This window comes from Mesoplodon mirus (genome assembly GCF_964341445.2).
Source record: "Mesoplodon mirus genome assembly, chromosome: 18".
Classification (NCBI taxonomy): domain Eukaryota; kingdom Metazoa; phylum Chordata; class Mammalia; order Artiodactyla; family Ziphiidae; genus Mesoplodon; species Mesoplodon mirus.
In genome coordinates, this window is record NC_138994.1 from 16931066 (window position 1) to 16957668 (window position 26603).

Below are 26603 nucleotides of genomic sequence, written 5' to 3' on the forward strand. Positions count from 1 at the left end.
GAGGGGATACAGTGTTTTAGTGTAAATTAGTCATTTGCCTCTCATGCCTCCTGTGGGAATAGGTGGGGGAGAAAGAACCACTGTGTACAGGGTCTGCTAAGTGCCAAGCAGATGCTGGATGCAGCTCTTCCTCCCCTGTTCGAATTGAACAATAAAATATTTCGAGCATCCAGAAAGTTATAGAAAATAATACAATGATATAATGAGTATCTGTGCTCCCACTTCCCAGCCTTGTCCAGTCATAAGATTTTGCCATATTTGGTTGAAATCTCTTTGTTAAGGGCTAACACATCACAAATCCAGGGCGGCCTTCAGGGTGTTCTGGTCTTGTCCACTCTCCTCACACCTCCCGCCCCCTCCACCTCACTCCCAGCAGATGTTCATCCCTCCTACATCAAAGATAAAATCAAAAGCATCAGTGGGCATGCTCCAACCCCTGCCTCCATCCCTGTAGCCCCATCGGTACCCCCACCACATCCCGCCCTCTTCTCCTTCCTCCCGGGGGCCATCCTCTTGGACCACTATGCATGATACTATCTTCCCTCCTGTAGCTTCAATTCCTCCTTTTTCTGGTTCCTTCACACCAGCATTTAAACATGCTTACAACTCTCCCATCTTGAAAAATAAACATGCAAACCTCTGTTATGGGTTGAATTGTATTCTCCCCAAAAGATGTTGAAGTCCTAACCCCAGTATCTGGGATGTGACTCATTTGGAAATGGTCTTTGCAGATGGTCAAGTTAAGGTGAGGTCATTATTGTCCTCACAAGAAGGGGAAATTGGACACAGAGACAGACACAATAGAAGGAAGATGGTGTGAAGACACTGGGAGAAGACAGACATCTACAAGCCGAGGAAAGCCTGAGGCTCCCAGCATCTAGAAGAGGCATGGAGCAGTCTTCCACCAGCCTCTGGAGGAACCAACCCTGCCGACACCTTGATTTCGGACTTCTGGCCTCCAGAACTGGAAGACAATAATCCCCCAGTTTGCAGTACTTTGTTTCAGCAGCCCCAAGAAACTCACACACCATCTACAACTCCACTGTCCCCCCACTTCTCTCTCTCCTCCCGCTCACAGCTCAACTCCTTGGAGAAGAACCTAACTCGCTGCTGGTTTCCTCAGCAGCCCCCTCCTTCCACAACCCACAAATTTCTGGCTTCTGTACCCACAACTCAACCAAAATGGCTCTTTCTAGGGTCGACAATGACGCCCACGTGACCAAATGCTGTGGACATTTTTCAGTCTCCTTCTTAGTTTTTGTGAGATGTGACATCATTGGCCACACCCTCCTTCTAGAAGCATCTTCTCCATGGGTGCCCACTCCTTCTCAATCCCTCTGCCAGCACCTCTCTCCCCAAGAAGCCTTTCAGTGTTGCTGTTTCTTAAGGCTTTGCTCTCAGGCCTCTTCCCCTATCACTTGGCAATTTTATTCATGCTTGTGTTCAGTTACCAGCGGCTGCCAAGACTCCGTCTCCATTCTGAGCCCCCGCAGCCCATCACTCAGCTGCCTCCACGTGGGCACCTCTAATTCGACGTGTCTAAACCCAAATTCAAGGTCTTCCCCATGTGCCCCCCAAAATCAGTGCTTTTCTCTTCTCTCCCCTCCCCCCACTCCAGAGAATGGCAGCACCATCCCCCCAGTGGCTGCCTTAAGCTGGCTAGTTCAGGCCAGTTTGAGCCAGTCACAGACAGATCTGAATGGGTTCAAACCCTGAGGCCTGCCTGGACTGGCTCCTCAGAGGGTTTACTGGCTGCAGCTTGGTCAAGCTGGGCTGAGCACGAGGGACAGGATGTGGTCGCTGCCTTCGTCATTCTCCGGGGACCCTCCCCAGTATTTCCCTTGAACAAACACTGAACAAACAAAAATGCCAGGAGACCGATTTCCACAGGGGCCAGGGCTACACAGCCGAGCTTCCCATCCTCATCCTCCTTATTTAAACATTCTCCTCTCAAACTTTCATTATTTTCCAGTTAAGTCAACTAATTTTCTACTAAACCCAATTTCACTCATGGAGGGAGGAAGAGCTTGGTAATTTTTCCTCATGTCAATGTACTATTAATGATGCTTGAAATTATGCAAATAAAATGGATGAGCACAGCCGATTCTGGGCAGGCAGGAAGGGAAAGGCTTCACTTTAAAATGCCCACCGTGGATCCGGGCATCCAGGAGGATGTCTCAGATGCAGCTGACGGGAGCTCTGGCTTCATCTCTCCTCCCATCTCACGCGCAAGGCACGGGCGGGACTGTCTGACATGCCCAAGCTGCAGTCTGATCAGGGCCCATTGTCCTTGCACGCCAGCGCTCTCACCCCGGAAACAACTTGCAGCAGCAAAGCCAGATGCAGATTCTGTGCATTGCCCCAAACATCACTCCAGTGAGTCGGTTAATTAAAACACCAAAACACGAGGAGCAGAGAAAAGCGGCTCATCCGTCCAGCCTCGTCGTTGAGTCAGTGGCCAAGACAGCTGCCGTGAACATCTGTGAATAAACTACAACAAATGTACAGGCGGCGTCTCTGTCCTGCTGTCTTCCCCACGCGGGGCATTTTGCCAGCCCAGGGAGACATACTATGGCAGGACCCAAGCTGCGACTCTCAGAATTCGGATTAGCTTCACATCCCGTTGACCTGTTTTCACATTACCCCGGTGCCACCTGCATGGAACAGCTCCACAAGGCTGGGAGACGGGGGTCCCGGATGATCCCACCTCCCACAGAACCCATGGCAGTGCCATGCCTGTATTCAATGGTATCTCTGCCCACAACCCCTTTCTAGGTTCAAATGGTCACCATCTTGTTATGGGTTGCATTGTGCACCCCCTGCCAATCATATTTTGGAGTCCTAGCCCCCAAAACCTCAGAATATGACCTTATATGGAGGTAGAGCTTTTACAAAGGTGACCAAGTTGAAATAAGGTCATTAGTGTAGGTACTGATCTGATATGACTGGTGTCCTTATAAGAAGGGGAAAGTTGGACCCAGACACATACACAGAGAGAATGCCATGTGCAGATAAAGGCGAAGATGGAGGTGATGCTTCCACAAGCCAACCAGCGCCAAAGATCACCAACAACTGCCAGAAGCTATGGGAGAGGCCTGAGACAGGCCTCCTTCACACCCTCAGAACCAACCAACCCTGCCAACACCTTGATCTCGGACTTCCGGCCTCCAGAACTAGGAGACAATACACTTCTGTTGTTTAAACCGCCCCCCAGTCTGTGGTACTTTGTTATGGCAACTTTAGCCAACTAAATCCCATCTGTATTTTAATCTCCACTCAAGGAAAGGCCTGCACTTATGCAGCGTCCGGGTGGTCCCAGCAAAGAATCAGTTTGAGGAGCGCAGAGCCCCAGCTGACAGCTGTCACCAGGGAAAAGTACATCCAGGAAAGGGCGACGCATGAAGTACATTCCAGGGCAGAGGTTCGCACGGACGTCCTGGGTGGGCTGCGAGAGGCCCCACTACCTGGGCCACCTCCAAGGAGTACCTGCCTGGCCTGCCCCTCCACTTGACCCCGACCCTGCAACCAAGGGTAACATTGGTGCTTTTGAGTGTGCAAATGCAGGCTCGGGAGGAATCCGCACATCTTTAAGGCGCTGAGCCCTTACCCCAGGCCCTCATCCTGCTCCTCGGGACCGTGCACACATTCTGCAATGTCCTAACCCCACAGCTATCCTGTTACCCAGACTGGGGGGGCGGGGGGGGGCGTTGAAAAGCCACAGCCTCAACTTTTCTACTTCCCAACTGTCACTGCTCATTAGATCATAGATTGCCTGGGGGAGCTCTGAAGACTTGATACCCGGCGCCACCCCAGATCAATTAAATCAGAGACGCCAAGAGTGGGCCCAAAGGTCAGTATATTTCTAAGGCAGTTTGGCTACAGCCAGGGTTAAGAATTCCCACCTGAAACGAATTCCAACACAGTGGGGGCTGTTAATTTTATAGATATAAGTGTGCTATGTCTCCTCGGGAAGGTGGTTTTCTTTTTTTTAAATTTTTATTCGTTTAGTTGTTTTAAACTGTACCTGCTAGGGCTTCCCTGGCGCAGTAGTTGAGAATCTGCCTGCCAATGCAGGGGACACGGGTTCGAGCCCTGGTCTGGGAAGATCCCACATGCCGCGGAGCAACTGGACCCGTGAGCCACAACTACTGAGCCTGCGCGTCTGGAGCCTGTGCTCCACAACAAGAGAGGCCGCGATAGTGAGAGGCCCGTGCACCGCGATGAAGAGTGGCCCCCGCTCGCCACAACTGGAGAAAGCCCTAGCACAGAAACGAAGACCCAACACAGCTAAAAATAAATAAATAAATGTATTTAAAAGAAGTCAGGAGACACTTTCTAAAAAAAAAAAAAAAAAAAAAAAAAATTGTACCTGCTAACAGACTTAGAAAGAGTCTTCCTGAGACTGTTTCCTGAGGTGACTGAGCTGTTTACACAGTTCTGCCACGTCTGAGCAAGAGTCTTTGCTTGCACCTACGCCCCACAGGGAGCCAAGGGCAGAGCTGTCTGGGCACAGCCTTGGGCCTGCCCCTTTAACACACTGCAAAGCGGAGGTGGGGCGACCTCTCCCTAGAGCCCCTGCTTCTGGGAATTTCAGATCCGTGCAGGCTTGGCAGGAAGCGACACACTGGTGGAAAGATATGGATTCTCTGTGGGGTGTGTGCGTGTGTGCATTGGGGGTGTGCCTGTGTGCATGTGTGTGCATGAGTGTGCCATGGGCTGCATGTCATGCACAAGGGTATGTGCGTGTCCATGTGCAAGGGTGTGTGTTTGCATGGGTGTGGAGGCATGCACCCGTGTGCAGGGGTGTGCAGGCATGGGGTGTGCACATACAAGGGTGTGCATGTGTGGTTGTGCACAGGGGCGTGCATGCACGTATGTGGGTGCATGTGTGGAGTGAAAGAAATGGCAGCAGGGGCATATTTCAGATTCTGGCACTTTTCACCAGGGCCTCACTTTCAGGGCCTCCCAAGTGCAGTGACCCCCCATCTTCACTGCTCTGGCACTGTGATGGGCAAAAGCAACCTCACTGACCACAGGCTCAGCTCCAGCAGGGCCCAGAGTGGCCAGAGGAAGAGGAAGTACTCTGGGCAGGTAAGGACTCAGGGTCCCGGTTGGAAGAGGAGACACCCCAGCATGGGCTGAGAAGCAGAACAACTGAGTTAAATTCCTGCCTCTTAGGGAGACTTGTCATAACCTGCTCTCTCTCACGGAAGGATGGTCCTCTAAGTGCGATGTTGGGCTGTCACAAATGCACGGGAGCCTTCCCATTCCCTGAGGGAGCAGTAAAGGAAGGAAGTTCTCACCTCTCTGGCCCCAGAATATGCACAGTCAGAAGGGAGGAATCCAGCTCAGTGCCATTTGATAAACGTGAATTCATCTAACCCTCGAGGTGGAGCTGGGTCCGTGGTGTTGACCGAAGGATGCTTCACACTGACAGAGGACTTGTATGTGGCAGAGTCTGGGATGAGGGCTCTGGACAGTCCCCACCCCCAGGATTCTTCCCACTGCAACTTGGGGTCTCTGGTGACCCAGGGGACAAGGGTCCCCCGACCCTTGCCTGCTGTTCTGCCTGAGGCAGGTCTGGCTTCCCACAGCACTGGCTGTGCCATCCTAAGTGGCCTAAGACCTCTTTGGTGTCCCACACCTCGGGTCCCTTTCCTCCTCCCTCCTCCTCCCCCCACCCACCCCCTCTGAGTTTCCCGTAGGAAGCTTTGAGGCCAGGGAGAGGTACCTCTTTTTATGATTTGCAAACGTCAGCTGCCTCTGCAGTGCTGTGCTCCACACACAGTGTAGACACATCTCCTGAGCCCTCTGTTCAGAGGGAGCAGGGCCGGGCACAGCTCAGCGAGCAGCAGGGCGCTCTGGTGGGCAGCGAGAGGGCACACCGCTCTGAAACGGCCCGCACGATGGCAACAGCTTTCTGACAACAAAATGCCACAGGGTGAGAGCCAGCGTGCGGGACGTGCCGGTTCCCTCTCCCAGCACCGGGTAGCTAGTTTGACGGTTCAGCACCGGCATACGGGGACAGCTCCCAGCCTAATTCCTTCCCACTCTGGTGACATTCAAACAGATGGGGCAGAGGTGCCATTTCAAGGTGGCACCTCCTCCCCCAGAACCTGCTGCCCCCCCCAACCCGGGATGGGCTTCGCAACGCTGCCACAACCATGCAGCCCCTTCGTTAGTCCCTGTCACCTTCTCCCCCTCAAAGCGGACCCTCTTCCACATCCACACTCACATGTTCCGCTCCCCTCTGAAGACACTTTCCATCTTTACTAGGCCTACTGGAGACAAGCGCATCAACTTAAAAGGATGACTCCAGAGGGGTGAATTTCAAGCCATGGGGATGTAAACCTCCAAAGCACACCCCAGTCTCAGCCTCCCTCTCCCCCTACTCTCTCTCCGACTGAGGTCACAAGAAGTTCTACCTGAGTCACGGGCAGACTTTAAGCCGCAGGGGAAAACTGCAGAGGCTGATTAGCTGCCCGAGACCAGTGCTCCCTGGGCCCTGTCGACCTAGGATTGTGGATGGCTCTGTCCCCATCAGCATCCTCCTCTCTCCAACACTTCCACGTTACAGAGCATCAGCACTCGTGGTCGGGACAAAATGCCAATCAGAAAAAGAGAAACACTTCTAGAACAAACAGACCATCCGGCTGGTGGGAGGGCTCTGGAGAGGAATCACATTCTAGCTTGAAAACCACCTGAGAGTAATTTAATGGGCTGATGGAGAAAAGTTCATTTGCAGGCAAACAACTCAGAGGCCTTCCTTAGTTATGCCCTGGCACAAAGTTAAGACAATCTTATCCCATTGCCAGTGAAAGGAATAGAAATTCACCAAGGACAAAATCCCAAGCCGTAAAGAAAATATTTGATAACTTTGATTACATTGAAATTAAGACCTTCTGTTCCTTAAAACAAAACAAAAGACCATAAAGAAATTACAAAGACAAGCCACAAATTAGCCTTAGAAGATTTTAAAACACATATAACATACACAGGATTTATACCCATAATATATAAAGAACTCCTCCAACTCAATATGGAAAAGATAAACAACATGGCAGAAAAGTGAGCAAATGACATGAAGTGGCATTCCATCAAGAGGAAAGAAGGAGGGCCAAAACTATAACAAACTGCTCAGTCTCATCCGTTGTCAGGGAATACAAGTTAAGACCATAACAAGATATTACAATACCACTCCACACCCCTAATGAGAAAGTCCAATAACACTAAATGCGGGTAAGAATGGATCCCACTGGGAACCTACACACGGTAGGACTGGACTGGTACAGTCACCTAGGAAAACAGTTGGCATTTTCTTGTCAAGCTGAATTTTCAGACACCCTAAGTCCCAGCAACTGTGCACCAAAGTCTATACCAAAGAAAAAACTCAGTCTATACCCAAGGGAAACTCTGACCCAGGGACACCAGGTGACATGTACAAAATGTCCACCACAGCATCATTCAAAATAACCTGTAGGGGCCTCCCTGGTGGCGCAGTGGTTGAGAGTCCGCCTGCCGATGCAGGGGATACGGGTTCGTGCCCCGGTCTGGGAGGATCCCATATGCCGCGGAGCGGCTGGGCCCGTGAGCCATGGCCGCTGAGCCTGTGCGTCCGGAGCCTGTGCTCCGCAACGGGAGAGGCCACAACAGTGAGAGGCCCGCGTACAGAAAAAAAAAAAAAAAATAAAATAACCTGTAAAGGACTCCCCTGGTGGTGTAGTGGTTAAGACTCCGCCTGCCAATGCAGGGGACACGGGTTCGATCCCTGGTCTGGGAAGATCCCACAGGAAGCAGAGTAACTAAGCCCGTGCGCCACAACTACTGAGCCTGCGCTCTAGAGCCCGCAGGCTGCAACTACTGACCCCGTGTGCTGCAGCTACTGAAGCCCACATGCCTAGAGCCTGTGCTCCGCAACAAGAGAAGCCACCGTAGTGAGAAGCCCGCGCACCACAATGAAGAGTAGCCCCCGCTCGCCACAACTAGAGAAAGACCACACAATGAAAGACCCAATGCAGCCAAAAAAATAAATAAAATTAAAAAAAAAAAAACTTGTAAAAACAGGGGAAAATGTCCACAGACAGGAAGAAGTGATCAATTACGGTACATTCACACAATGGAATATCATACAGCACTGAACATGAATGAAATAGAGCTACAGGCAGCAGTGTGGAGAAATCTTTTTTTTTTTTTTTTTTTTTTTTTTTTTTTTTGCGGTATGCGGGCCTCTCACTGTTGTGGCCTCTCCCGTTGCGGAGCACAGGCTCCGGACGCACAGGCTCAGCGGCCATGGCTCACGGGCCCAGCCGCTCCGCGGCATATGGGATCCTCCCGGACCGGGGCACGAACCCGTATCCCCTGCATCGGCAGGCGGACTCTCAACCACTGCGCCACCAGGGAGGCCCTGGAGAAATCTTTAAAACCTAATAATGGGGCTTCCCTGGTGGCGCAGTGGTTGAGAGTCCGCCTGCCGATGCAGGGGACGCGGGTTCGTGCCCCAGTCCAGGAAGATCCCACATGCCGCAGAGCGGCTGGGCCCGCGCGCCACGGCCGCTGAGCCTGCGCATCCGGAGCCTGTGCTCCACAAGGGGAGAGGCCACAACAGTGAGAGGCCCGCGTACCGCAAAAAACAACAACAACAACAAAAAAAACCAAAACCTAATAATGGGTGGAGAAAACAAGTCTTGGAGGCTACAGATAGCAGATGTCATTTTTACAGAGTTCAAACCAAATGAAGCGGGCGTTGGTGGTATAGTGGTAAGCATAGCTGCCTTCCAAACCAAATGAAAATAAAACTAAACAATATATTATTTATTGATGCATGAATTTGTAAAAAAGCAAAAGAGGGACTTCCCTGGCTGTCCAGTGGTTAGGACTCCGAGCTTTCACTGCAAGGGGCAGGGGTTTGATCCCTGGTCAGGGAACTAAGATCCCACGTGCCACATGGCCAGCCAAAATAAATAAATAAATAAATAATAAAAAGCAAAGAATGATAAACACAAAGTCCAAGTTCCAGGTTTCCTCCAGGGCCGGGGCAGGGGGGTGGGGGTGGGGGTGGCGGGCAGGACAGAGGGATGGGCAAGAGGAGTCCCGGGCGAACATGAGGGCCCTGGTAATATTCTCATTCTAAAGGTGGAGGCAGAATCACGGGCCATCACTCCATTCTTGTACTTCATGACATACGGTACGTATATTTTTGTATGTATCAAATATCATATAATAAATATTATTAAATAAAAGAAGAAAAACCTTACATGTTTCTACATCCCACAGATACAGTGGTTAAAATAAACCTCATCATACACACACACACACACACACACACACACACACACAAAATCCTACCCACTCTAATCACCAGTCTCCCACCTCCAACAATATCCGAGGGACCCTGGAAAGGCAAGCACTGGAAGGGGTAGGCATCGCCGGCCCACCTCACCACCCTCCAGGTCTTCCTGGCCCCCAACCCCCAGAACAGGCCCAGGAAGGAGCCCCGTTCCAGAAGAGGACCCCTGAGGCTGCACCAAGTCCACCAGGACAGCAGGCAGAGGGGACCCCATCTGCATGACAAGGCTCAACTCCACTAGCCAGTATTGGTCCGTCCCTGAGCACAAACACTAGGACCCCTGTCAGTCCCGAGATGGAGAACAGGACCCTGTTTGAACAGCACTATGCAAATACACTCCCTTGGTGCATCCCCCAAAATGACCAGGCATCAGCGTTGAGGACGGAAGGGCAGGAGGCAGACTGAGCAGCTGGAGGAGGGAATTAGGAATGTCACCATCCAACAACAGCAGGAGCCAGAGCTCCTAGGGGACGACGGACTCCCCTTCCTCCCCTCCGCTCCCCCGGCACTCACCTCTGCAGCTCCTTCAGGGACACTGTGATCCGGAGGCCGTGGCCCAGGACGTAGAGAGCAGCCAGGATGTCTGCCCACTGCACCATCTCCCCCAGAGGCCCGCCCTTCAGCACCCGCGGGCTGAACACGTCCCCAGACTCCTCCGTCAGGAAGCCGATGTGGACAAGGATCTGGTGGTGGAGGGGGGGGACACAGAGGATCGGCACAGAGGAGCAGCAGCCCTCAGCCCTGCCACCCCCAGGGAGACCTGGCCAGCAGAAGACACTGTCTCCAGGCTGTGCCTGGAAGGGAGCTTTCTGGCACCAGAGCACAGCGGAGGGACCAAGAGGCAGAGTGACCTCGCTGGAGACACAGGTGAACAAGACGGTCACATCCTGCCCTCTAGGCGCTTATGTTCCAGATGGAAGAGGTAGACAACAGTAAACACAGACAAGAGAGAATTTCATGAAATGATAAGGACTCTGAAAGAAATAAACAGGGTGATGAGAGAGTCAGGTAAATATTTATTGCATGAATGGATGGATGGACAGACAGACGGACGAACCAATGAACCAAGGAACTTCCCCCAAACAGGCTACGTTATTCCCAGCATTCCAGGCAAATGCCATGACCCTTCTGCCTGACAAGAACAAGATGTCTACAGACTGCAGGACTCCTAAGGCGGAGGGGGTGTCACTCTGCCAGAAACATGAAAAGGGCCAGGGCTACCGCATGCATCTATCCAGACTCTGACTCCCCCTGCCCGCAGCTCAAATTCAAATAAACGCAATAAAACTTTTGTAAGGGTAGACCCCGTGTCTACTTGGCAGCCTGAGGCCCTGAGCTACCTTCCTAAGCTCTCTGAGCTCAGTTCCTTCAATGCACATAGAGGATAAGATACCTGCTTCTGGTCCCTCCAGGTGCTCCCCAGCTTCTGTGCCAGGCGCTGGGCAGCCAGTGCCCACTGGGCCGTGAGCCGCTTGGTACGTTTCTTCATGAAGATTAGAGACTCCTTCCCACTGCCCATCAGCTCCAGGAGGTGGGATAGATTGCTCCGGAAAACTGCCTGGAGGAGGGTCCAGACCTCAGTTCTCTAATCCTTCACCCAGCAGCCACGACACCGCCATCACCCACTGCCCTGGGCACAGGGGCTGGCACCTTCCCCGTGAGGCTGGGCCTGTTCTAGCTTCTCCAACTTTTTCTGTTTTCTTGTTTTTTGATTTTATTTTTTGGCTGCGAGCACCCGGCACATGGGATCTTAGTTCCCTGACCAGGGATCGAACCCGCACCCCCTGCACTGGAAGTGTGGAGTCTTAACCACTGGCCCACCAGGGAAGTCCCTCCCACTTTTTCTAAGAGGCCCACCAGTCCCCACAGTCAGGGAGCCCAGCTCTCCTCCCCCAACACTCACTCCCCAGCCACACTGGTCTGCCCCAGCCCAGCTCCAATCAGCCACCTGTCCCAAGCCCTTCGTGAGGGGGTCAGCTATGACAGTTCCCAGGATCCCAGCCACGACAAGGAAGCAGTAGGTAGTGGTCGGAGCCGGGGCTCCAAGGGCAGGGAAGCCAGGCCGCCTTTCAGTGGAGCCAGAGTAACTATATGCCTTGAAGAAGTTAACTCAGCTCTCCAGACCTCAGATCCGTCATCTATTAAATGCGATTGCATAAGGACTGCTGGGAGATTTAAGTACAAATAAAGTGGCACACAGGAAGTCCTCGATGAGTGACAGCTATTATTACCATTATTCCAGTCCATTAAGGGGGCACCTCCAGGGCCCCAGCCTGCCCCTTAAGCAGCCTCAGCTTTGCAGCATCCTGCAGAAGTCGGGACGGGCACCCATAGGCTGGCGGGCTGGGACCAGCCCACCCACCTGGCAGAGCTGGCTGGCAGCCCCGTGCCAGCCCACTCACCTCCCACACCTACCTGGACTTTGGGGAGGGGCTTGCGGGCTCTCTGGGTGGCCGTCCGGTTCCTCCAGGGCAGCGGGGGGCAGAACCACTCGACCTCACTGAGGTAGATGAGGAAGGAACACTCGGTGCCGTCCACCCCGAAGAAGGCGTAGCAGGGGTCAGAGGTCCAGCGGGCACGCATCCACTGTGGAGAGGGCCAGCCTGGGCCAAGGAGCCAGCGCCAGCCCCATGTGCACCCTCGGTGAGCCCCTGCATGCATGTCCCTGGGGACCCCGAGGTCCCCCAGGACAGGGTCCCTGGGGCCCACCCTAAAGATGCAGCAAGGCTAGAAGCAGAGAAGAGAGACTGGACCAGGGCCCTAGGACCCAGCCCTGTGTCCTGGCTGCTGAGAGCCTCAGGGAAGGCCAGACAGGACCACCATCCCCCAGGCCCAGAAAGAGAAAGACGCTGGGGGAATGAGGTCAGTCCAGGACACACGCGGCCAAGGTTCCAGGGGCAACAGTGGAGGTGCAGCAGCTCAGGGCCTGGCTGGTCCCTCTTCCTTTGTCCTCTGCCCGTAACCAAGAGCAGGGTCCAGCTGAAGCCAAGGTCAGGGAGCAGCCTCTGAGGGGGGCCAGGGCTGCGGCCAGGGCAGGACTCATCCACAGTGACCCCCACCTGGCCCCCAAGGAAGGGGTCTGCAGTGCCAACACCCCACGCTCTTAGGGATTTCAGCACCAGTGAGGGGGCTGGCTTTTATGTCTGTGGACTGGTTCCCCGGATGGACAGACTTCATGCAGCCAGAGGTGGGACCCTGGAGGTGGGGACAGGGAGGGGATCTCTGCATCCAGCTGGTCAGCTGGGCCAGGAGGGAGGGGGAGAGAGAATGAGGTCCACACCTTGTCTGAATTTGTTGGGAATCAGGCTGCTTGCTGGTGGTGCCATACGTATACTTAATAGTTCGTCTGCTGTAAGAAAGTACTGAAAACCCTGCAACATGACCCATCCTGGGACATTTGGGTTGGTGCCCCAGGCAGATGGCCCAAGCAGAGAAGTGGTTTCCCTGAGGTGGGCCTCTGCCAGCTAGTGCCAGGTTCTGGGTCCAGAGGCCAGGCAGAGAGGCCCTTGATGGTGGATATCCCTGCCAGGAGCAGAATCGCAGAGCTAATCTGGGGTATGGCCCCCGTGGAGGAGGGGCCCCTGGTCATCCCCACCCTCAGGCCCAGGCCTCACCTCTACCTTCCCTGAGCAGTCAGGGAACTTGGGGTCGCTGGGCGCCTCACACTGGTCCCGCTGGCCTTCAGACACTGCAGGGAGAGAAGGTCACCTTGCTGAGGACCTGGGTCCAAGGAGAAGCGCGGTAGAGAAAGCGTGAGGCAGGTGGGCTGGCCTGGGGTGGGGCAGTGCAGGAGCCCACTCTGCCCTTGGCCTGAGTTTTCTCCCCTGAAAGGCCACCACCAGGGGGTCCCTGTGCCTGGGGTGCCCCCTCTTCCAACACTCCCACCCTCCTTAGGGGGTTCAGAACCAGTGCGGAGCTGGTCTGAATGGCTATGAACCAGCTTTCTGGACAGGCAGACCTCGGGCATCCACCCAAATGTACTCCTGACTTTTTGACGGAGGCAGAGGTTGGGCCTCCGAGCCTGATGCCCCCACATCAAGAGGAATGGAAGGGGCCGCCCAGGGGCGGTGGGGTGAACCCTGAGGCACCCCGCTGAGAGCCCGACGCAGGGCCCCCGGGAGCCAGGGCAGCTGCCGTGGGGAGAAATCAGGGCCCCACCCCGGACGCCCCACCCTGTACTCTGGCCTCCTGGGAGTAGAGGGGTGCCCCCGGCCCCCACCCTTGCCGTGCAGGAGCAGGCTGTGGCGCAGGATCTGGTCCACCTTCACGGCGATGTCCGAGACGTTCTGGGCTATGGCCTGGATCCGCTCCATGAGGCCAGCCCCGGGGGGTAGCCTAAGTGGGAGAAGGCAGGGTGAGCCTGCTGCAGTCTCCTTCCCGGGCAGGGCAGGCCTCGGCCTGCCAGCAAAGGCAGCGGGACCGCAGGGCCCCCGGCACCCAGACACCGCCCTGCACCAAACGGAAAGGTAGCGATGGGTAAAGTCAGGCCAGGAAATGGAGCCGCTGCTGCCCCAGCCCGGGCTGGAGGGGCTCGCTAACCATCAACGGACCCACGTGGCATGCATCTGGGAATGCCCACATCTGCAGGTGCCAGGCGTGTCTGCACACGTGTGAAGGGCAGTGTCTGAGGCTCACATGGGCAGAGGAATTCCATTCAAGAGCCTGGACGAGATCTGTCTAGGGATCTCCAGGTGACGGAGGCCCTTTTCCTGAGCACAGCCGGCTGCCCAGTCTGTTTTCTCTATTTTCTCCCAGAGGAGTTGTATCTTGCCAAAGTAAATTCCACCCAGTGCAGCCTGGGGACTTGCCAACTATTAAACCTCTAGTAAATTATTGTTGGGTTCCCAAGAATGAATTCTTCCCAGGATCCTAAATGAGTTTAGTGCCATAAACATCACAGCCCTTCACCTCATCATCGATACTCGTGCTGCCTTTATTTTTGGAGAATTTATTTCCTGGTGTTGATTACTACTCCCCTCTCAGAGAAGTTTATTAGACATCCGATGCAGTATTTATCTCATTGCAAAAACTTCTACTGAGACAGATCCCACTCGGCTGGCACGTGGGTCTCAGAGCAAGGAAGGCTCTGGAGGCCCTTCTCCAGGAAGCTGCTTACTTTTTCTGAAGACGATAATTCCAATTCCTTTGATTTTCACCACCTCCTCTGGCTTCGCAGGCCCCGTTTAAGCTCCATTTATCCCTTTACAAGGACTTTATTGTAAGCTCTTTATTGCCGCACATAATGAGAATTATACGAAGGAGGATTTTTCCAACCTGGGCTCCTCTGGGGTCTGTAAACCCCACCTCTCACCAGAGGAGGCACAGTGGTGCCCCTCCTTGGCCACCTGGCACCTCGGGCTGCCCCCGCCCCCCCTACCTCTACCTTCTGTAAGGAGAGGAAGGGCGTGGCTCCATCCACAGAGAAAGGCAACTGGGATGGGAGACATGGAGGTGGGGGTGGGGACAGAAGGCAGAGGTGACAGGAAGGGGGTGACAGACGAGCCCTCCACACACATATACACATGTGCACACACACATATACACATGTGCACACACAGTCCAGTCCACCCTCTCCAAACTCTAATGGAAAATGGCATTGCCGTTTATTCACTTCCTGCTGTAACAAATGACCACATACTGGGGGCGCTTAAAGCAACACAAACGTCTTCTCTCACACTTCTGGATGCCAGAAGTCTGAAATCAAGGTGTCGACAGAGTTGGTTCCTCCTGGAGGCTCTAAGGGAGCATCTGTCCCAGCTTCTGGCTGGGACCAGTGGTCCTCCGCGTTCCTGGGCTAGTAGATGCATTACTCCAGTCTCCTCCGCCTCTGTCTTCACTTGCCTTCTTCTGTGTGTATCCGAATTTCCTCTTATAGGGACACCAGTCATTGGATCAGGGCCTACCCTGATCGAGTATGACCTCCTCTTAATTTGATTACATCTGCCAAGACCCTATTTCCAAATAAGATCCTATGCATAGGTACCGGGGGTTAGAAGGTCAACATATCCCTTTGGAAGACACAACTCAACCTTCAACAACCTTCTATGAAATTACAAATAAGAATGAGCAAAGACATATAAGATGATGTTTCTTTTGCTCAAGAAAGTCCTCAGGCAGGAAGTAGCAATATTTCTCCTTGGTCTTCAGATTGTCAAGTAATGCTGTAGGGAAGAGACCAGTCAGTTCATCTCCAATTTACAGTGACACACAAGGAGATGAGCTGAAGCTCTGCCTCTTATGAGCTGTGTGACCTTGGGCAAGTCACTTAGCCTCTCTGTGCCTCCGGCTCTCATCTTTGAAAATGGAGGAGAAAGGAACTTCCCTGGTGGTCCAGTGGTTAGGACTCTGCACTTTCGCTGCAGGGGGCCTGGGTTCGATCTCTGGTCAGGGAACTAAGATCTTGCAAGCCGTGCACAAGGCCAAAATAAAAAATAAATAAAAAATTTAAAATAAATAAAAAATCAAATAAAATGGAGGAGATAGTGGCACCTCCCTCATAGCACTGGGGGGACTCAGTGAGGAAATGTGTAAGGCACACAGGACAGCAGTGCCTACATGAAAGCAGCCCTGTCTGTGTTAGCAATCATTATTGTGGAGGTGGGGTTGGAGCTGCGGCAGAAGGGATTTGGGCTGGACCATTGTTTCTCAACCTTTTCTCATTATCACCCCCTTAAGGAGCCTTTTTAGACATTGTTTCCCCTTCTCACCCTCCCGCCTTGAAATGTTAACGCCACGGATGTTCTGCAGATCTGTTTACACTCTATAGCCTGTGGAGGGCCAGAAACCACTGTAGTAGCTAAAATTACAAGAGCCAATTTTCACCCTTTAGGGGGTGATACGCACCCACTGACAATGCCTGGGCTACAGCAGAGAAGGAACGTGATGACCTTGGTGTCCGTTGGGCTCTGAAATAAATTCGGAATGAGGGTCGTGGAATGCTTTCCCCACTGACCTCCAGGGACAGGATGGACACTGCACTGCCTGGAAGGAGCATTTTGGTGATGGAGGGAGGCGGCCACAGGGCAGAAGTCCAGATCTGACAGCTGCTGGGCCAGGGCTGGCCCAGAGCAAGGGCGGCTGAGGCCCAACAGGAGGGGCTCCCAGGTGGAGAAGGACTGGGTGCCCTCCAGCTTCTAACCAGAGACCTTAGGGCACAAGCAACCCCTGTGTGGGACCAGTGGGGGTCCTGCCAGGTCCCTGGAAACTTTGGAAGGGACCCCACCTCACTTCAAACTTTCCTGAAGGCACCTCTCCGTCCAGGTTCTGCTCGATCCACCTCTCTGGGCACCCCCATGCCTGGGGGTGGTTATGAGTGGCTGGTTTAAAACCCCCAAAGGAGTCCTGCGCCTTCAAGGACAGAGATTTGCTTTCATAAGTGGAGCCTGGTACTGCCCCACACGGGCCACGTGCCCAGAGCTCCATCACTGTACTGGGTTGAATAGTGTCCCCCCAAAATTCACATCTACCTGGAACCTCAGGATGTGACCTTATTTGGAAATAGGGTCACTGCAGAGGTAACTAGTTAAGATGAGGTCACACTGGAGGAGGGTGGCCCTAAGTTCAGTTGCTGGTGCCCTTATAAGAAGGCCGTGTGGAGACACACAGGGAGAAGGAGGCCACGTGACGATGGAAGCAGAGACTGGAGTGACGTGTCTACAAGCCAGGGACACGTGAAGCCACCAGAAGCTGGAAGAGGCAAGGAAGGATCCTCCCTCGGAGACTTCAGAAGGAGTGAGGCCCTACTGATACCTAGATTGTGGGCTTCCAGCCTCCAGAATGGAGAGAAAGTAAGTCTCTGTTGTTTTAAGACGCCTGGTTTGTGGTCAGTTTTTACGGCAGCCCTAGGAAACGAAACACAATCATCATCTGCAGAATTGAGGGAAAACGGCTTTTAATCCATTACAGAAAAAGAGCCCAGGTTCTCCTGCCACCCTGCTGTCAGGAACGGTCTTATCTCCCACCCATCCTCCTCTTGCAGAAGTCCAGCCTCCATCCTGCTGCTCCTTTCATGGGAGATGAAGAGCCACGGGGGAGCGGGGGGAGCCCTTGACTCCTCCCACTTCTAGGTCCATGACTCCCCACATTATTTGGAGACTTATTGGACCAAGAAAGGGCCCCAGAGTCTGAGGTCCTGGATTCAAATCCTGGTTCCACTGGAGAGCTGTGTGACCTTGGGCAAGTTATCTAACCTCTCTGAGCCCCTTTGATTTATAACCCTTTATATGAGGGTTAGCTCATATAAAATCTGAATAATCTCAACTACCTCACAGAGTGATGAATTGCAAGGATTAAACATGAGGCTGACTGTCAAGTGCTCAGCATACAGTAAGTGCTCAATAAATGCTTGAGATGTTTTCACTCCCTACCTATAGTGGTCACCCCATCCCTGAGAGGAAGTCTTGTAAGTCTAACTACGGAGCAAAGCAATTTACTTTCGGGGAGATTCAGCAATTTTCATCTGATAAGCATTTTTTGCATAAAACATATCACCAGCCCCGGCTTTAAAACAGTGCAGATGGCATCTGTCTGATTTAACAAGTTCAACTTGTTCAAAACAGAATTACTTGGCATCTCTATTATTATACTGGACTTAGCATTTGCACAGCACTTTCTATTTTCAAATAATATAGGATTAGGCTTCTCTCCCTGGGAAGCTTTTTTTTAATGACAATCAAAGAAGATGTCACGAGACCTCAAACCGCAGCACATCTATGACTTGGGAAATGCTTCCGTGGGAAAGAAAAAGGGGGGATGGATTGGGGAGCCGGTGTGCAGCTGCCTGCAGCTAACAGTGTTGTCACCACGGGGTCAGGGTGGTGGCAGGGCTGGCTTCCCCATCAGGCCCAGGCAGTTCAGTACCAGGGCCCATAGTGCTTTTAGGGGTCCACGAAAGTGTTTCCATCTCTTTAAACATCGGGAAACAATTGCAGGTCAAAGAAAAGGTTTTAATATGTAATGTTACTATATGCCTCTTTCTGCCAATGCGGTCATAAAATATTAGTTTGCTATTGGTTAAACTGTGTCCCCCCCGGTCCCACCCAAGTTTGCCCAGGGGATCAGCCTTGCCCTGTCCCCTTCCAGGCCCGGGACTCTGGAGGTGCCTGGGCTCCAGGCTGAGGCAGGTTTGACCCAGGCCTTACACTCCCTCCAGGAGCAAAAGGTTCTTCCTGAGCCAGTGTGGGAGGGGCCCCACGAGCACCCCAGCAAGAGGAGTGAGGTTCTCTGGCCCCAACCTGTAATCTGTAGGTGCCAGGCAGGGGCAGGAAAGCTGGGGACATTCTGCATTATCACACCAGCCCTAAGGGTCCAGCCATCCTCTCAGCCCTCCCCCACCAATGTGATAGTCACGTGGTTGCCCGGCTCTCAGCACCACGGGGCAGTGCAGACAAGGCAGGCAGGCTCGGTCCCCTCCAGCCCTAAGACCTGGGCCAGTCCTTTTCCTGTCTGAGCCCAGTTCCCTCAGATCTGTCAAATGCAGACCTGAATAGGATCTTCCTCATTGGGCCGCTGGCCAAGGTCAAAGTTCATAATATGTACCCAGTAGGGGGTAGCCGCTTTTATTATTCTCATCATTAATCGTTATTACTGCTACTTCAGTTAGCTCTGAAACTGGCCCAGAGAAGGTAAAATGATTTCCCAAGGTTGCACTGCAGGCTGGGGACGGGGCAGAGACTCAGACACTCGTGCTCTGTGCCAGCCCTGTTCCCTCCCACTGTATTTGCAAAATAACTAAACATGCTCAGACTGTGAGCCCTGGGCCTCTGTGCACACATACTAAAGTACCAGGCATTCCACCAAAATGATCGATTCTTACTTGGAAAGTAAAAGAAGGCCAAGACAGGCCCCTGGTCACCCGCCCACCCCACTCCTCAGCCCCAGGGAGCCCCCCTGGGGTATTCGAAGCATCCATGGTTCTTTAAATCCTCAAACACCTATCTGAGCATCCCTCACTCACACTGACAGACTGGCCACCAGCCCCTCCTGATCGGGCGTAAGTGGCTTCCTGGAGCCAGCCATCCTCCAAGGTGCAGCCAGCCTCTGAGCACTGGCCCAGGGTGCCCTAAAGAAGTAACCAACACCACAGGCCACCCACTGGCCTCAGGACACTCTGCTCCCTCCACCACCCAGGTCCAGGGGCCAGGGGCCAGAGCCAAGCAGGAAACTCTGGCTCCAGCTGGTAGCCAGTGGCCACCTCCCCCCAGGACACCAGCTCCAGGCATCACCTCCCATCATGCCAGGCCCCCAAAAGGCCCCCTTGAGGCTTGGCCCCCTCCTCCCAGTCCCACGAGGCCATCGCTGATTCCAGCCCTCAGTCCCCTGGCCCTGAGCGCGAACTCTCCAGGAAGCCGCGGGAAGGAGGTTTAATTTCGAGTTCCTCCCGTGATTTATGAGGGTTTCATTCAATTAATGAGATATTGATTTCTGCCCACCCAGCCAGCATGCTTGCTGCGAGTTGTTATTTTACTATGAAACTGATCGCTTTCCTTTTAAAACACAGAGACTCGCGCTCACAGGTGCCCGCAGACACACGTACCAAGACGTGTTGTAGACAAACACTACAGCCAGAAACACAAGCACCACAGACAGGAGATGTGTACTTTCTGGGTTTGTCTGTCTGTCTGTCTATCTGTCTACCTCTCACGCACACCACACAGGACACAGGAAACCCCCAGCCTGGTGTCCAGCCGTCCCTGCATTTTTACTGCTCTCCTCCTCTATTTCAGCCCCTCCCTCATTCCCATCAGAGGTCCTGATGCTGTGAGTGCTCCCAAGTGATGACTAAGGACCTGCCTCCCCTCCCCAAGAGCAGAGAGGACTCCTTCTCTCTTACACCAAGAAATATATATACACGTACGTGTACACATATATATTTATATTAGATAGATATCTTCCCACTATTGATAGGAAGAGAGCTGGAGTTGGACTGCGTGTGGTTTCATCACTTGGGGAAGGGAGTGGTACCCCATGGGCGGGGCAAAGCCGGACTATGGACAGAGGCCCCACTCACACCCCAGGGCCCAGACTTCCCCTGGAGGATTTTCCTTTTTAACATCTCATATGTTTATTCTATTTAAGACACATTGAGATCCTGCTACATACGCCTTGTATCTTGTCTCTTTTACTTAGACTGTATGAATAAATACATTGCCAGTCAGTAAATCTCTCTTAAAACATATTTTTTAGTGGTTACATTTTATTCCATCACAGATATCCCTACTGTACTGGCCCTTTTCCTATTGTCTTCTTAATAATCGTGCTTTTGGGCTTCCCTGGTGGCGCAGTGGTTGAGAGTCCGCCTGCCGATGCAGGGGACACGGGTTCGTGCCCCAGTCCGGGAAGATCCCACATGCGAGCGGCTGGGCCCGTGAGCCATGGCCACTGAGCCTGCGCGTCCGGAGCCTGTGCTCCACAGTGGGAGAGGCCACAACAGTGAGAGGCCCGCGTACCGCAAAAAAAAAAAATAATAATAATAATAATAGTGCTTTTAAGTATCTTCACAGTACATGTGTCTATTTGGCTGTACCCTCAAGGATAAAAGTCTTATAATTAAAACATACTTGTCAGTTTGATAAGTTAAACCATTTCTTAAGGGTGGGATTTTTATTATTAGTGAAGCTGAATTCTTTGTCCTGTTGAATGTTCTTTTGCCTCAAATTCTGCTTTGTTCGCTATAAACACTGCCATCTAAACTTTCTTTCTGTTTGTGTGTCCCGGATACATTTCCTTTCATTCTTAATTTCTGAGTCGTTTGTTTTTAGGTCTGTCTTACAAATGGCATATAATTGGATGTTGAGAACCTCTGTCTTTGTTAGGGATGTTTAACCCTTCACACTTCTGTCACATTTGATAGGTGTCTGCCCTGGAGTGACCTTCTCACCCAGCCGCCAACTACCCCTGACCCCCACCAGTCTGGCCTCTCTCCAGCCCAGGAGCCAGACATGCCCCCAGATCTGTCCTGTTAGGAAGGGGCAAATCCAGAGGCTGGGCCCAGCACAGGGCCTGAGAGAAGTGAGGCATATCTTTTAAAACTGAGCCCAAAGTCATCTTAACCGGTAGCGTCTCCCCACCCTCACACATAGAACCCCAGGGAAGCTACGTTCCCCGGCACCTGGCCCCGCCAGCACAGAGATGGCCAGGAATGTCTAGAAGCGTTTTTGAGTTTTTAAATAAAGCTTAAACAAAATTGGGACAAAACCCTCAACTCCTCACCCACAGACAAGAATTTTGATGTCTCTTCCTTCCTGCCGTCTCCTCTGCACAGGGACAGGGTGCTGGCTCCCTCTCCCTAAGAGGCTCGGACACTCTTTGAGGACAGAGCTCTCTGACTTCTGTCTCCTGGGTCTTCACTCATCCCTGACGCTCCAGCCCAGACCGCGCACACAGTAGGCACTCAACAAATACGGACCGGCTTGAACACAGATAGCCTCAAATCCTGGCCGCATTTGCCACTGCAGAGAAGCCTTATGGAAAATTCAGAGATCACTACTATTTGGTTTTAGGATACATAATATGATGCCATTTGCAACAAATCTGCAAATAATCCCAAATTTTGTTTTCCTAGGCTAAAAAAGGCAAATTTGTTTTCCCTGAGGATAAACCAGCCATGAGTGGGAGGCACAGCCCAGAAGCTTCCAAAGGGCAGAAGGAGGGCAGTGGGGGTTGTTCTTTTTCAAGCCACAGATAATTGTAAAGTGAGAAATCCAAGTGCAGGTCACTCAAGAGTCTGCTAGAAACACAGCAGGGTTCGTGTCTGCAGGATTCTGGCGCCCGCCAGCTCCATGTTGACAGCCCGGAGGGGGATAGGTGGGGAGGGGGCTGCGGTGTTTGTGCACATGAGGAGTGGGGGCAAGCAGCCTCAGCGAGCCCTGGACACACCCACGGCTTCTCGCCCTGAAACCAGAAGCAACAGTGTCCCTGAAATTTATGGCTCTGCCCTTGGGGTTTGATGGCTCTGCTGGTCCTGGTAGATTGTTGCTATTTCCTGGGATGGAGCTGGAGGGGGTGGAGATGAAGGGCAGAGCATGGGAGGGAGGGAGGGAAGGCCAGGACTGGAAGAAACCAGAGACACTGAATGTGCTGGCAGGAGCACTCCCAGCCCAAGGAGGCAGGCCCGGGCCCTCTGCCCTCACCCTGATGAACAGACCTGTGGACAGAGGCTGGATCCGCAGCCCAGACAGGTGGGAGCACAGCTGGGGGCAGCCGGGAAAGTGGAAAGGATGAGAGGGGGGCGAGGGGCTGAATCAGAGGGGACACAGCAGCATGGGAGAGAATCGCCCGGTGCACGTGGAGAAGAAGCAGTCTCACGCCTCCGGGGGGGTCCAGGGGAGCCCAGCAGCTTTGCCTCCATCTCCTGTCTCTGCCACTGGCCCCTCTGCTTCCCCCCTTCCCACCCCACTAATCCAGAGACTCCCCGCAGCTCTAAGAATAGTGTCCCAATGCTTCTTACCACAGCTGACCCCTCCCAGACCCCACCACGCTCCACCAGGTTCGCCTTCACACTGGTTCCTTTCCTGCAACACACCAAGCTTGCTCCTACCCCAGGGCCTTTGCACTTGCTGCTCTCTCTACCTCAAATTCTCTGCCCCCCAGCTCCTCACGTGGCTGGCTCCTTCCCATCATGCAGAATTGGGCTCAAATATCACCAACTCCCAAGGGCCTTGCCAGACCGCCCTGTTTGAATAGCCCCTTTCCCAGTCACCCACTGCCTCATCCTTAGAACATGGCTCAGTATCTGACTTTATCTCATTTCTTTCTTTTTCTCAGTTACTGTCTGTCTTCCCTGCAGGAATAAGGACAAGGCTCATCACTGTGTCCCCAGCACCGGGAGAAGTGCCTGGTGCTTAGTAGGTGCCAAGACGTATTTCATGAGCAGACAGATCCCTTTAGTTTCTTCTGTCAGATGCTCAGTCCCTGGAGGGTGAGAGCATTTAACCGGGGACCCAGCACACAGCCGCACAGCCCACCCAGGGACCCCGACTTCCCGCAGGTGGAGAGCTCCCACCCGGAGCCAGGCACTGAGGTGGGCTCCTCACACCCACAACTGCATTTCATCCCAGGCTCCAGGAATGTAATTTTAGTGCCTACATTTTCCAAAACAAAAAAATCAGAGCAAAGGTCTAACAAAGGATTTGTTTGCCCTGAGCTGTGAATTAATTGATATGAAAAGTCTTGCAAAGGGATAAAAATGAACCCCTATGTAGCCCCATATTTAATGAACGGCCATGAAGAGCACACTGGTTAGAAAGGTGGGGCTCTGGGGCCATCTGACCTGGCCCCAGCTCCTCAGCAGCTGTGCAACTTTGAGCAGGTTCATGAACATCTCTGTGCCTCAGTTTCCTCCTCTATGCAACAGGGATTAAAGCCCCCCATAAGGTGGCTGTGGGATTGACAGGATCATGGAGGTAACTCAATAAGATGAGCTTTCAGTAAATGGCGCCCATGATGAGGACAGGGATGCTGACATCGGCTGACCTGACTGGGCATCCAGAATATTCAATCAGCAAGGCCTGTTTGAGTTGGGACCCACGGCCAGTAGTCCAGCCCAGGCAGCCTATGGGGCAAAGGATCCCCGACTAGACCAAAGAGGTGGGCTGTGCTTCAGGCTCCACCCAGCCAGGGCCCCTCAATGACCAGGACTCACCACCATTACTTTCTTTGATTTTGCCCAACACCGAACTTCAGAAATGCCTGGAACTTTGGCTTTTACATCACACACATTGGCTGAGGTATAGCTTTCCCACAAATTGTCTAAAAGTGTGGATTTCAAACATATTTTTCAGCAGTAGAACACTTTTAGCAAATCACACTGGCCGAGGTATAGCTTTTCCCAAATTGTGTAAAAGTATGGGTTTCAAACTAATTTTTCAGCAGTTAGAACACACTGAGCAATTCCGTCTCATCAAGAACCTCAACATCTAAAAGGTCAGGTGCAGAGTGCCTCCCTGGGATGGGTGGGGTCCAAGCCTCCTCCCTCCACATCCAAGTCTGGGGCCCAGGACTCCCAGCTGGGACGGCCCTGACTTCACGCCCCCTCATTCTCTGGGATTCAGGAGAACCCGACACTTAAGATGCACCACCTGGGTTCCTGGGGCTACACAGAGGCACATGGGGCTGCAGCACAAAACCTTGGGGAACTTTGCACATTCTGGCCTCAATGGGGGAATATTTAGAATGAATAAACCAGGAAATTCTTCTTGCAAAGAGGGCCCATGTCGGGGCTTCCCTGGTGGCGCAGTGGTTAAGAATCTGCCTGCCAATGCAGGGGACATGGGTTCGAGGCCTGGTCCAGGAAGATCCCACATGCCGCGGAGCAACTAAGCCCGTGTGCCACAACTACTGAGCCCACACGCCTAGAGCCCGTGCTCCACGACAAGAGAAGCCACTGCAATTAGAAACCCGCGCACCACGACAGAGTAGCCCCTGCTCGCTGCAACTAGAGAAAAAACCTGCATAGCAACAAAGACCCAATGCAGCCAAAAATTAATAAATAAACTTAAAAAAAGACGGCCCATGTCCACGGGAGGAGGACAGATGATCACTATGGCCATCACAACCAAGTGCATATCCACAATGCCCATCGACATGGACAGAGCTCAAAATCACCACCGTGAGTGAAAAAAGCAGGGGCAACATATGTACAATGGGAAGCCACTTAGGGAAGATTTATAAAAACCACACACTATGCATTTTGTGTGTGTGTGTGTGTGTATAAAATGCATTTTGAGGCCGAATCCCCAGCCCAGCGCACAGTGGGGTGCCCCTTTCCCTCCCGGGGCCCCCTCACCTGTCCACAGGGAAGTGCCTGTCGCTGGCAGCCCGGTGCAGCTCACTACTGTTCTCCAGTCTGGCCAGCATGTCCATGCGCTTCACCATCAGCTCCAACAGGTCACTCATCTTGCGGAGGACACCGCGGGACTCCGGCCCACCCATCACTGCAGGAAGAGTGTGGGTGCAGTCAGGCACGGCCCAAGCAGCCCGGAGGCCATCTGAGACCACCTGGTGTCTGGCGGGGTGGCTCAGACCCCAGCCCCACCCCCATCTTCTCGGGAAGGGGAGGGGTCAGGAGAGTGAGCCCGCCCCACCCCCACCCCTGCAGGACAGGGATCCAGAGAGGCCTGGGCCCACCCTACTCCCTACCAGCTGTGTGACATTGGGATGACCTTTTAACCTCTCTGGGCCTCAGTTTTTGTCGCCAGCAAAATCTGGCTTTAGACATAATCTCAGGTCTGTGAGAAGACAGGGAAGGCCCAGTAGTGGGACAGGAACCCCAAAACCCCTTAACAGCAAGAACCTGTAAATCAGCGTTTCTAAAAGTGTGGTCAACCATCCACCCGCACCTGAATCTCCTGGCCAGGCTGTTAAAGTCCAGATTCCTGGGCCCTCGCTGTCTAGATCTGCCAATTCAGATCTCTAGGGCATGGGGCCCAGGACCCTGCATTCTGCTTGCTCTTCACGTGGCTCGGATGCACAGGCTGTGAGCCCGTGTTCAAGGGGTTTGGGGCCCCAGCCACCTCCCATCCCCACCCACTCCCCCAGACACCACCCTAGAAACACCACTGTGAATTTGTCCCGACTCTCAACCCAGTCTTTGGGTTCCCAGAGATCACCTCCAGGGTTGAGGGGCCGGGAGACCTTGTGAAGAATAAAATTAAATGAAAACGAGGTGCTTCAACCAAGATCCCATTAACCAGCCCGAGACTTTCCACGATTTCCTTTCTAATCACTCCCGATCATTAGCACCGCACGCGCCAGTGTGGGAGAGCAGCCCTTGCCTTCCTTTTTAATTAAATTTTGTGAAGGGTTTAAGCAGCCCCTCCAAACCATCCACAGGTGCCGGTTCCAGACACTGCAATCCCCAACCAGGCTGCCTGCAAACCCCAGGGGCCAAGCTCTGAGTCACTCTTAATACATGAGCTGAATCCATGGGGACACAGATGCTCCCAGGGACTCCCCAGGCTGCTGGAGGGGCGGGGGTGTCAGGGGGTGCCTTGGGTGGGGCTCTCCAGAATCAGACCCTGAGACAAGGGTTTGAGGGCAAGTCGTTATTTGGGAGGTGAAGGGAAGTGGGGAGGTGACCCAGGGACGAGGAGGCAGCCCAGAGAGGGCACGTCATCAACCTGGGGAAACCAGCAGGTGTAGACTCGGCCTCAGAGTTCTCCCCCGGGGGGCGAGGGGGCCAGGCATGTGTACACCACCTCCCGCCAGTCACTGCTTAAGGGCTGCTCCCAAGGACGGCCATGTTCTGGTACTTTCCACC

General features: G+C 53.2%; 1 protein-coding gene across 2 annotated transcripts in view; it reads right to left on the reverse strand.

Annotated features, from left to right (window-relative positions):
- The window catches only part of MGAT5B (alpha-1,6-mannosylglycoprotein 6-beta-N-acetylglucosaminyltransferase B), a gene marked incomplete at its 5' end in the record, with an annotated part of 68795 nt that overhangs the window by 30402 nt on the left and 11790 nt on the right, over positions 1 to 26603 (reverse strand). For both annotated transcript variants that reach the window (XM_082604923.1, XM_082604922.1), the window contains 6 exons: positions 9860 to 10029; positions 10740 to 10904; positions 11762 to 11932; positions 12961 to 13034; positions 13566 to 13681; positions 25131 to 25278. In XM_082604923.1, the coding sequence (XP_082461049.1) occupies positions 9860 to 10029; positions 10740 to 10904; positions 11762 to 11932; positions 12961 to 13034; positions 13566 to 13681; positions 25131 to 25278 (844 nt within the window). The remainder of the gene's footprint in view (positions 1 to 9859; positions 10030 to 10739; positions 10905 to 11761; positions 11933 to 12960; positions 13035 to 13565; positions 13682 to 25130; positions 25279 to 26603) is intronic.